General features: G+C 30.2%; 2 protein-coding genes across 2 annotated transcripts; both read left to right on the forward strand.

Annotated features, from left to right (window-relative positions):
* The first annotated feature begins 688 nt into the window (after positions 1-688).
* LOC114169462 (probable peroxygenase 5) lies at positions 689-3909 on the forward strand. Its single transcript, XM_028054622.1, has 6 exons — positions 689-998; positions 1122-1241; positions 1498-1583; positions 2714-2808; positions 2936-3061; positions 3545-3909. Exons 1-6 carry the CDS (start codon positions 959-961, stop codon positions 3690-3692), a joined length of 615 nt encoding a protein of 204 aa, XP_027910423.1. The 5' UTR covers positions 689-958; the 3' UTR covers positions 3693-3909.
* Positions 3910-7450: 3541 nt separating this feature from the next.
* On the forward strand, positions 7451-9310 carry LOC114174418. Its single transcript, XM_028059262.1, has 5 exons — positions 7451-7535; positions 7643-8167; positions 8253-8564; positions 8796-8883; positions 8971-9310. The coding sequence occupies exons 1-5, from the start codon at positions 7451-7453 to the stop codon at positions 9308-9310; spliced, it is 1350 nt and encodes a 449-aa protein (XP_027915063.1).
* Positions 9311-13206: the final 3896 nt, after the last annotated feature.

Below are 13206 nucleotides of genomic sequence, written 5' to 3' on the forward strand. Positions count from 1 at the left end.
ATATTCATAAATATTTAAAGAATAATTATGAATTTTTAAAATAAAATCTAAATAAAATTAAAAAATATATATAAAATATAATATAAATTAACTTTTAAATTTCGTGACCTGCCAATAAAATTTATCAATGACATTTTACTAACCAATTTTGATTTGACTAACTTTAACACTCCAAATTTCAGCATCACATGTCTTTTACATGCAATGTCAAGTATAATTTACAATCCACATTGTTTCCCTTAGTATCAATTTAATAAATAGAAGAATCACATTAATTTCTTTAACAAAAATGAGAACTATAATAATACGAAAAAATAAGAATCATTTAATGATTTCAATAAAAATTATAATACTAAAAAATCTATTAAATCTCAAAAACAAAAATTATAATCTTAATATAAAAAATTGAATTTCTTAATTTTGTTTAAATTATTTAAGGTAATTAAACATTTGATTAACATTAACAAACATTTATCTTTAAATAAAAACTTTTTATTGTTTAATTTATTGTTTTTTCTAAAATTTAAAATATTCATTAAAAATTAACGGTTATTAACATTAATTGTTTCAATTATATTAATTATTAAAAAAGTAAAACAAATAGTTATTTTACCGAAAACTATCTACCCTTTTCTTTATAAAATATCCATTTGATCTCCACTTCTGCGGAACCGACCGAAAGAACTCTTGAGAACAAAATTGTTTGGAATCTTGATATCTCTGCAACTTGTTGCCATACCATATCATCACAACTGTTGCGTTACCAAGACGAAGAAGTAAAAGATTTCAGAATCAGATCATCAAAGGCGGCTTAAGATCTTACTTACACGTGTCCAATTCTCAGACCCATGATTGCTTCATCATATGCAACCCCTCACCTATATATGCACACATCTCATCTCATCTCTTAACCATTATCATACATATCATCTTCTTTAGCTTCTAATTTCACTCACACATGGCTTCTTCACCACCCTCACTCAACCACAAACAAGAGGGTATGTATGCATGTAACAACAACTCATGCTTTCAGAAAATTTCTGTTCAAAGTTTGGTTTTTTTCTGTCAAAATAGTTTCAGAAACTTTCTAATGTTATGCTCAAATTCTTGAATGTTTGCAGAAGTAGCAGGTGTGGTTGGAGAGAAATCCATTTCACTTGAAGACAACGTTCTGCAGAAGCATGCTGCATTCTTTGACATAAACAAAGATGGTGTCATTTATCCATGGGAAACTTTTCAAGGTTTTCACTTTTTCCCTTCAATTCTCAATCTTTTTTCCTTCTTACTACTGATCATTTTGGAAGGTTAGTGGTTTTTGAAAGTTTGCCAAGCCAGTTCTGCAAGAAAAGATCATGATGTAAAAGAAATGAAAAATTGAGTTTATATTATAACCCAGTTGTAGAAAGGGTAGAAAAATTAGAAAAAGTTTATGATACATAGAGTTAAGAAAATTTTTGGAGTTGGTAATTTTTATGGTTGTGTTTTGAGTATGTGCAGGAATGCGTGAGATTGGGAGTGGGATTTTATTGTCCATTGGAGGTGCTATTTTCATCAATCTGTTTCTCAGTCAGACTACTCGTCCTGTAACTCTCAAAACTCTTTATATGTTTTCTTAAAGTATTTGTCTATTTTAATCTCAGTAAAATCCTTACCATGTTTTCTCTTTAAATTTATGATTTTTATCAAAAATTAAAAAGGATGAAAGTAGGTGGTTGTTTAGATTTTCCTTCCACTCTTTCTGGTATAATACTTTTTTTTTTCTTTTTAACTTTTTTATATACAATTTGGTTAATTAAAACTTATTAAAGTTACTATCTTTTAATATGAAAGATACTAATGGGTTTTACCTTTTAATATTAAAGTTACTATTTTTAAAAAATTTAATCCATTGAATTGAGAGTGAGTAGAAAAGGGTGTATTGAGAATTTTAACCATGGTGGATGGTGAAACAAAGAAAACAAAGTGATGGAGTGATGAAATTACAAACCATTGCCCTTAAAATATCTTATCCCTTTTATGGCAGTAGAGAAGGTATCTGATCCCCTGTGCCGTACTTTAAGAAAGTTCTTATCTCCAAAATAATATTTTGGAAATTTAAATAATAATTTATTCTTATGTCATTATTGAGAACTCCCTTTCAGCAATCCCTCTCTCTCTCTCTCTCTCTCTCTCTCTCTCTCTCTCTCTCTCTCTCTCTCTCTCTCTCTCTCTCTCTCTCTCTCTCTCTCTCTCTCTCTCTCTCTCTCTCTCTCTCTCTCTCTCTCTCTCTTAGCCATCAGTTTTAATAGTTACAATTTTTATTTTCCAAAATGAATCCTTAATAATTACATTAAATTAAGAGTAATTACCTGTTATATTTTTAACATTTATTTAATAATAAAGTTATGATATTTATTTAATCTATTAATTAGCCATTTTATTGTAATATTTATTTATTACATAAAAATGTAGATAAATATATTTTTGTGCTTGTATTTCCATTTTCAATTAAATATAACTGAAATGTAACAATATTTTATTCTAAGCAGTTTGAGTAAATCAGAATCATTAACTTATTCATTTAATGATAATTTCGTTATCTATATATTTAGAAAAAAAATACACATTGAATGATTCAATAACTTATTTAATATTTGTAATTCTACTAACTAATTAAAATAAATTGCCCAAAAAATGTCTGTTTTGCATCACTTATTAACTTATCATGGTGTAGGGAAAGTTTCCATCTTTACTTTTCCCAATTGAAGTTAAAAATATCCAACTAGGCAAGCATGGCAGTGACAGTGGAGTCTATGATACTGAAGGAAGGTATAATTGTTCAATTTTTTTTAATATCTTTTGGTAATAATTTTAGTCATAAAATTACAAAACATTATTATATATTTTCATGGTCATTGATAAATCTCTATTTTTATGTACTTTATGGTGTGTTTAGGTTTGTTCCTTCAAAGTTTGAAGCAATTTTCAGCAAGCATGCACATACAAATCCAAATTATTTGACATATGATGAGTTGAAGGAAATGATTAAGGCAAATAGAGAGCCTAAGAATTTAACAGGAAGGTAAGTTTGTCATATATATCATTTAATCACAAATAATTAATATTATTAATTGTAAAAGTTATAAAATTGATTATGCATGATGATTCATGCTTAAAATGCATGGTCTGTTATATCGATATTAGAAATCTAAGGTTAGAAAAATATGTTTATGATGTTTGATTTATCTTTATATGTGATCATGCATGATTTTTAGCCATATTTTTTTGTAAAAAAGGTAAATTATACCATATTATAGCATGTTACTCTTTGATTTTTTTTATAAATACTTTTAATCAACCAAAGTTGATTTAGTAATTTCTGATAACTATATACTTTCTCATATTTATGATTATTTATTTCCGGGTATGAAAAAATTTGTCTTGTATAGTTAAGAATTTATATATAGTTTGTGACAAAAACTCTAGCTATTATATGAAATTAGTGATAGTTTTTGGTGGTTTCACAAGTAATCGTTAACATGTTGCAATGATGATGAATGCACAGAATTGGTAGTTTTGTGGAATGGAACATACTTTACAAACTTGCAAAAGATAAGAGTGGTTTGCTTCAAAAAGATACAATCAGAGGTGTTTATGATGGAAGCTTGTTTGAACAGCTGAAAAACCAACACTCTTCAGGCAAAAAGAAGTAAAAATTTTCAGACACAGTTTATTTTTATTTTTATGATGGAAGCTTGTTTCAACATTCAAAGTGTATGTCTACTTTTATGTTCGTCATTGTTGTATTTGCCAAGTCAAAGGTATTTGTGTCATCATTTGGAATTTATACCTAAAAAGTTTGTACATAGTGAAACAAGAAGACAATGTATTAAATTGGTGTTCTTACATATTACAGTATTTTAGATTAAACATTTGTATGATGATGAAGTTGGCTTCAAATTTGTAGATATTTATTTATTTACTTTTACATATTTACCTAATTGAGGACAAATGGTAGTGCATAACAAAAAATAAATGTAACGTCCCCTTTAAAATATCTTTATTAGTAATTAAGGAAACTTCTATGAAACTGAGGAAAAAGGTAGGAAAATAGCATGTATTATGGAAGAAAAAATACATAAATCCAAGGAAGGAGAGAACTTTTGGAACAAAACCTTTTCAATATAGTTTTACTAGAAAAATGAATTTCGAAATTATGAATTGGAAAGCGATATGGAGAGATATATTGGAACAAAAATAAACATATTCATGGTGGTGAAAAGGATATGATAAAAAGAGAATGGATGAACTTGTTCGAAGGAAATATAATATGGAAAATAGGAACAATTAAATAGTATTTCTTGAAATCTCGTAAAAAATGTAAGTGGTTTTTCATTAAATTTTTAAGATGTTTTGCTTCTTTTTTATTATATGATGCGTATAAATAATGCTTTGTCAATGGTATAATTTTCTTTAATGCTTTTTTCATGACATGGTCTTGATTAGTAAAAAAAGTTTATAAATCTTTTTTACTGTATGTTTGCAAAAATGTTTAAAATAATTATTTGAAATACTATAACAAAAGGTATAATTACTTATTTGGTATCTCAATTTTCTGATTAAGTTTAATTTGATATCTATACATGTTGTGAAATTTTTAATTTTTTAATATATATATATATATATATATATATATTTAAATTTTTAAATTTTTTTCAAAAAATTTAAACCTATCACGTGTCAGTTTATCATCGTGTCACGTGGTAGCTTACAATCATGACACGTGACAGTGATAATAGTTATATTCAATTTAGTCCTCTATTTAAATTTTTTGTTTAATTTAGTATCCTAACTTTTTAAAATGATCCAATTTCGTCCTCTCCAATTTAAGATCAAATTAGTAAATAATCTTAATTACAATTTATATATATATATATATATATATATATATATATATATATATATATATATATATATATATTACAATAACTTTTTCTAATATATACATCAAATCATCAAACCAAAAGTATGAATACCAATTGAACTTAACCAAAAAGTTAAGATACTAAATTAGTAATTACACTTAACCAAAATTACTTTAGACAACGATATACAAATGTGATGTAAATTATAAAAATCGTGGTCTAAAAATTAGACCATAATTTTTTAGGCATGATATAGGTGAGTGTAGCTATAGATAATAAACAATGATTATTAGTACGACAATACCCTTAAAATTGTTGCTTAAAATCTTCACAATAGACAACAAATATTCTGGTTGATTTTAGACCTTACATATACTTTTAGACCACATTTCTACTAGTTTTGCTCACATAGTTTAAAGCAACAGTTATATAATCATGGACTTTCATGATATTATACAACATTTATAAAAATGTTTATTATATATTTAGGCCACATTTACTTAGCTGTTGTCTAATTTAGTGTGGTCTAAACTATAAAATGTTATAGTGAAAGACTCAATGATCTCGTAATACAATAACACCGCCCCATATCATTCCTCCTCTATAATGATTAAATCCCGAGAAAATTGCAAGGGACTTATGATCTCTATTTGTACAATATGTTGTGTCCAACGAAACGACAGCTCCATAATAATGATAGTCAAATAACATTCTTTCCAGCTTCACCATATGTCATATCTCTTTGCCTCCTTGAGTTCAAATAATTCTTTGTATCTTCTCTTGTATAGCCTAAATTCTCTCTACCTCCTACATATTTACTCATCAAATCAAATGATGCCTTTTATTGAATCCATGTCTGTTATGCTATTTCAAGATCATATGCTTGATAATATGTTATTTTTCGTTGAGAAGGTAATATATGAATGGTTTCTAGTGGATGAAGCGAGTGATTATCATCATCAACAAAATCAACTACTTTATATCTTTTCCTAACTCTTTTAACTTTCATTATTGCAACACATCCATTTCTTGTCTCAGGTCTTATTGGTCTTAAAGTCTCTTTTATCTGATTTTCGCATACCTTCCTTAAATGTAAGAAGTAATAGACCCATTTTTTTTTATTCTTTTTAGGGTAGTATTTTCTAACTTCAAAACCTTTATTACTATCATAATTAACCAAAAACTTCCATGCATCTTTTAGATTATCAAATTCAAGACCAAATTTAAGATTCAAACTTGTATAGATCAAATACTCCTATAAAAAACATGAATAAAACTAAAATAATTTATTAAATACATAATAAAGCATAAAGGCATAATCATGATAGAAAAATATGTTTATACATTTAAATGTATTGTGAAAAAAAAACGAAACACACACACACACAAACAGTTGCTCGGGCTTGGTCATTGCGACCCCTTTGTGAGGAGGTACCCCTTCTCCCGAAGTTACGGGGCTATTTTGCCGAGTTCCTTAGAGAGAGATGTCTCACGCCCCTAGGTATTCTCTACCTACCCACCTATGTCGATTTCGGGTACAAGTACCCATTTGTTGAAGGTTGTTTTCCTAGGAGTATGGCATGGATTACTTCAGCGCTTCAGCGCTGTAACGTCTCGTACTCGAACTTTGGCTTGAGGCACACACACACACACGTGGCACACACACACACACGTGGCACACACGCACACACACACACACACACACGTGGCACACACACACACACCACACACGCACACATGCACGCACACATGCACGCACACACGTGGTAGTGGTAATGGTCATGGTTATTGTGCTCACGGGTTGACTCGTAAACCCGTACGAGTCTACGAGTCACTACACTGTTCACGAGTTAACTCGCTCGTAAACTTGTTTTTTTTTAGACTCGGAGTGGACTTAGAATAAACTCAGTTGACTCGTAACAGACTCCCGAGTTCGAAACGAGTTACTGAGTTTGTAATGGGGGACAAAACGACATGAAAATATGTCGTTCCTATGCGGATTTTAAACCCAAAAAAAAGCCCCAACATCAGAAATTGAAGACCCATATGAAATCAGAGATTGAACCCCCACAAACCCTAATCGAAAAAGAAGCAAAGATTGAAGCAGCCCCGACAAGAATCGAAGGTGAAAGCACCAACATTTTCGTAGCCTCACGACCTCCGACCAGCTTCGCGACATCGCATTTCGTATTTCGCATTTCTCTTCTCTGATCTGTGTGTCCCGTAGTTGAGTGGTAAGCAAATGGGTCTTCACAAATGGGTCTTTTCTGATTTCACAGTTCACATTTTATAATTTGATTTGAAGAAATGGGTCACAATGGTTATTTAAAAGTGTTAAAATTGAAATAGGTCTTGAATCATGATGTTGAAATGGTCACATAGTACCGCTGAAATGGGTCTTTATTTTCTTTATATAATTTATTTTTTTTATTTATTGTTTCTTAGTTTCTTAATTATTGTTATTACATATGTTTATATGTTTATTTTTTACTTATAGTTTTCTAAAAAGACAAATAATTTTATTTTTAGTTGATTGCTGTTTTGCAATGTTTGGAAGTGGGACAACTTCAAAATTTTGTGAGCCTAATGCTAGACCTCTTAGACCTAGAAGTAAGAATGCTTCAGGAAATCGTACTGACATTGGATGGAAACATGGAACAAATGTTTTGGGCAATGGAAAAAAAGTTAAATGCAACTATTGCTCAAAAACATTCAATTGAGGAATTTTCGGATTTAAGCATCTGGTACTAGATATGATTCTGAACCATGTGCCTCAGTTCCTGAAGAAGTGAAAGTTGTAATGATGAAAGTTGTGGCAGAGGCTAAGGATGTTTCAGAAAAGAAAAGAAGACGAAATACAATTGATGACTTTGATGATGAGCATATTGAAGAGGTGGATACCAATCAAAGTAGCAATAGTATGATGTTCAAAAATAAAGGAATAGAAAAATTCAGTCAAGGTGTTCAATCTACTTTAAATCAACTGTACAAGAAAGGGGATAAAGAAAAAGTTGATACTCAAGTGGCTGAATTTTTTTACACAAGTGCTATTCCATTCAATGTTATTAGAAATCCTGCTTTTGCAAAAATGTGTGAAATGATTGGAAGATATGGAGTTGGCTACAAACCTCCATCATATCATGGAGAAAAACTTTTGAAACAAGTAGTGCAAAAAATCGATATAATCCTTGAAGAGTTTAAGAAGGAGTGGAAAAGAACCAGTTGCACTATCATGTCTGATGGGTGGACTAATAAGAAAAGATGTTCAATTTGTAAATTTCTAGTGAATAGTCCTAAAGGACGTGTTTCTTTATTCATTGGATACATTAGATATCTTTATAACTGCAGATAAAGTGTTTAAGATGTTGGATGATGTAGTGGAATTTGTTGGAGAGGAGAATGTGGTTCAAGTGGTTACCGATAATGCTGCAAATTTCAAGGCAGCTGGGGAGTTATTGATGAAAAAAAGGGGGCATTTGTATTGGACTCCATGTGCTGCCTATTACATTGATTTGATCTTTGAAGATTTTGAGAAACATTTAAAGGTCCATCAAATTACTATCAAGAAGGGGAGAAGAATCACTACCTACATTTATGGTAGAGCAATGCTAATTAGCATGCTGAAGAAGTTCACCAAAGGTAAAGACTTGATAAGGCCAGGTATGACTAGATTTGCCACATCTTATTTAACTCTTGCATGTCTCCATGAATTGAAAGCATCGTTAATGAGCTTATTTAGCTCTAATGAGTGGAAATCAAGCAAATTTGGAACTTCAATAGAAGGGAGAAAAATTGAGCATGTGGTATTAGATAGCCGATTCTAAAAGAATGTAACCACTTGTCTCAAAGTTGCTGCTCTTTTGATGGTGGTCCTTCTACTAATGGATTCAGATGTAAAACCCGCAATGGGTTTCATTTATGAAGAAATGGATTCTACAAAAGAGAAGATCAAATTTAACTTTAATAATATTAAGAAAAGGTAATATTTATATACCTTATCTCTTTTAGATTGTCAATCCATATTTTGTGTAATTATTTCTAACATTGCATGATTGCATAATTGTAGTTATGAAATAGTTTGGAACATAATTGATGAGAGGTGGAATAATCAACTTCATAAACCTTTGCATGTGGCTGCATATTACCTTAACCCTCACATGCACTATGAACCTAATTTTAGAAATGATGATGTTGAGGTAAAGGAAGGGTTGTATGAATGCATGAAAAGATTGGTCAAGGATGTTGCAGAGAGGAAAAATATTAATTTGCAGCTTATAGAGTTTCATTTTGCAAAAGGACTTTTCTCAATGGAAAATGCAAAAGATTGTAGGAAAGTTATGCTTCCTGGAGAATGGTGGGAGATGTTTGGAGATGGAACTCCAGAGTTGAAGCGATTTGCTATTTGAGTTTTGAACTTAACTTGCGGTTTTTATTATTGTGAGCGTAATTGGAGCTCATTTGAAATGGTAAGTTAACTTTGTTAAGTTATTTTTTGCTTCTAATTTTTGGCTTGTAAACATTCATATTTGTTTATAGGTGCACATAAAAAGAAGAAATCGTTTGCATCAGAAAAAGAGGAATGACTTGGTTTATGTCATGTACAACTTGAAGCTCAAAAGTAAACAAATTAGGAAAACGGTTGCTCTCTCATTTGATGATATTGAATCTGATGATGAATGGATAACGAAAGATGGAGATAATGTTGGGTTTGAGCTAGTTCAAGGTGAAGGTGACGAGGGAAATGTTGACATAATTGGGTCAAGTTCAGTTGATTTTACTTTAAGAGCATTTGATCTTGATAATATAGTTTTTTATGCCAATGTTGATGATGCACACTTATCATCTGAGGAAGAGCTTGATGGTGATGGAGAAGATGATGAAGAAGAAGATGATGTTAGAGATGATATATTTAGAGGATTGGAGCCAGAAATTTGAAGTTATTTATGTTGTGATTTGTATTAACTTATGTGTTTGGTGTACTTTGAACTTATATAACTAGGGCATGTGTGTTGAACTAAGTTATTTTAGAATTATTGAACTATTGTTTACCTTTTGCATTAATTGTGGTGGTGAAATTTTGAATTTGTATGGTACTATATACAACTTTTCAGATGAAGTAGACTCTTATGAGTCTACGAGTCGAGTCTGTGAGTCGAGTCTACGAAGCTCTCACGAGTCTATGTAGACTCTCGAGTTTGATAACCTTGGTAGTGGTTGTGCTCAATTTAGTCATTTATTTAAAATTTTGCAGAAATATTGGTCATAATAGAAGAAACTATCCAAATAGATACTAAATTTTCATTTTGAGTAATTCTTATCACTACATTGCATCAACTTTGTCTACTTTAATTTCAATGTATGTCATCCATTAATTATTAAGATGTTTCATTTCTTGTACTTTTTATTAAGGAAATCTTCCTTTTCTTTCATGTGCATATTATTCTCCTATTAATTACTCAACTAAATTTTTAATTTAAAAAAAAATAATTGTAATAATTCAAAACGTGAAAAAAAATTTAGAAAAATAAAAAAATTTACTTGTCATCTTCAAACGACTACTTCATCAAAATTACAAGACTCAAGTCGTACTAATATAATACAACTTTGCTTAAGTAATTAATTAAAGTCATATCATAATGACATGACTTTACTTTTACAGCAAAATCTTTTCATTTTAGCACGACTTTTTCACAACAAAATCTTACTATTTTGACACAACTTTCTCTCCTTGAATATTTTTAAAAAAATTGCCCCATTTTTTAAATTATAAAAGTAAATTGCACCATAATTGTAAAAAAGCCACCAATTCTTCTATCTCTTTTTCTTCCCGCGGTCTCTGATTATATATCCAATTTTCTCAAGTTACAGAAAATATACTACAAAGCTTTATCGAAAAGATAAACAATTATGATTAGACACGTTGATTGGACACAAACTCTCTTTCCTTCCACACATCGTCTCCTTTCCGATTCCAAGCACAAAACCTCCTTCCCTACGCTAACTACAGCTCTCTCCTCTAATTTTCATTTTCATTTTTTTACTAAGCATATCTCTTGAAATTTGAAATACAAAATAAAAATAAAAAATATATTTCAGATAGTATAATTCAAAATATATTTTATTTATTACAAATTGTATAATTTAGAATAAAAATTTTATATTTCAAATTATACAATTTGTAAATATAATGTAAAAATTAAAAATGGATTCTGAATTGTATAATTCAGAATGAAAAATAATAAAATAAATTTTAGATTATATAATTCAGAATGTAAAATTTGTATAATTCAAATTATGCATTTCTTATTTTATATTCTAAATTATGTAATTTGGAATATAAATTTTGTACTTTGGATTGTATATTCTAAAATATTTTTGAATTATGTGTTGCGAAATTAAAAATGAAAAGAGGGTAAAAATAAAAATGAAAATATATGGAGGTCATATTATAGAGGTGCATAAAGAAATATTCTTTTAATTGAGTTTCTAGACTTGATTAGAGTCATATTAGGCCCATAAATTTTGTAGAATTCGTATGGTTTCTTCTTTCTGCACCTCTAAAGTTTTCAATTATTTTGATTATGCCCTTAAGAAAAATAAATGAAAATTAAAATCTTAATTTGCTAAGTAGTAATTATGGCAATTGGTGGTATTTATTGTGGTGGTTATATCAGTGACACTGCATTCCCAAATGATTTCTTGTCTCTCACTCAAATTGAACTGCAGTTAAAACCTAAACTGGATATCCATATCCAGCTTAAAACGTTACCGAATTTTGAGATTTGGTAAGAAAATGACACTTTCGGTTTGGGATAATCCCGCTTCCAGATGTCAAGATCTGGTGAAGCTTTTCCATATGTTTTTCGGATGTCGAGTTTCGAAAGTAACGTGAAATTCCCATACTTCCAAATGTCGAGATCCAATACTTCTAAGTGCCTTCCAGATGTTGACATCCGGTGACTACGAATGTCACATGACATAACTTTTGGATATCGACATCCGGTAAAGCTTTTTCAGTTATCTTCTGGATGTTGAGTTCCAGAAGGAACATAAAATCTTTATACTTTCGAATGTGGAGATCCGGTATGTATAAATGTTTTTCGGATGTCGACATCCGATGACCACAGATGTCACGTGACATAGCTTCTGGATGTTAAGATCCGACAAAGCTTTTGCAGTTGTCTTTCAGAAGTTGAATCTAAAATATATGAAAACAAACACCTCTGGAAGTTACCCTTATACCCGTATCTAATTTTTCGACATCTGTCCAATTTTTTGGTTTTTTTGTCATTCTCCTCTCTTAACTCTTTTAACATTTCCGCTTCCCTTCCCGCTCATCTTTTAGGGTTTGTGGCATACGAGGATGGCTTGCAAATTTCAAAATTCCTTCCTCTTCTCCTCCTTCCTAAACACCCTCTCTGCTTCTCTCCTTACTAAACACCATTTCTGCTCCTCTCCATTTTTCAGTTCCAAGAAAAAAATGATTTAGTTGTTACAAAATTGGTTTATGTATGTTGCTTTCACTTTGGTTGACCGTGTTGAAATAACGAGGATGACTACAGGGACAGGCGTTGGCTCCGATGATGGCGGTGGCTCGGGATCGTGTTGTCGTTTCTGTTTGTGAGGATTGCGATCTTGAGGTGCTGACTCCAAGTTTTTGTGTAAAAGGGTATGTTTTTCTTTTCTTTTTTGTTAGTACCATTTGTGTGTTCTAAAGTTTTCTAACTTTTCTTATTCTTTTGTCCCTCTGTACTTTAACGTTTCTTCTATTGAAGAGTAGATCGAAGACTTTTAAAGACCCAAGATGAAGTTCTCTAGGCAAAAGAATGCAAAATCATTATTAAGAGGCTTTATATGTAAAAAGGTTTGATTTTTATTATTTCCCCATTTTTTTGAGTTTGATTTTATTAATTCTTCAGAGTTACTTATTTCTTCTGCTTTGATCAAGTAAGATTTCTGAGTTGGCTTTTGTTTGTTTTTTAGATGTCTCCAAAAAAGCTTTACATCTCATATTGTTCTGCTTCGATGTTTTATTTTAACACAACAATCTTTAAACAGAGCAATCTTTAAACGGTTAGTATGTATAGTTTCATAACTTTGGTTATTTTTTTATCATTAAGGTTTTCATTTACTAATAAATTTATGTTTACGAGTTCCTCATGCCATGATTTTATTCCCTTTTGAAGGAAGTTGAAGAAAGGTTAAATCTTTAAGGTAATTTTATTATTATCACAACCTAATTGTATTTGAAGCTTTGAACAAGATCTATGGCTGATCAAGTAGTATGGCTAAACAAGCTTTG

The sequence above is a fragment of the Vigna unguiculata genome, chromosome 2 (assembly GCF_004118075.2).
Source record: "Vigna unguiculata cultivar IT97K-499-35 chromosome 2, ASM411807v1, whole genome shotgun sequence".
Lineage (NCBI taxonomy): Eukaryota > Viridiplantae > Streptophyta > Magnoliopsida > Fabales > Fabaceae > Vigna > Vigna unguiculata.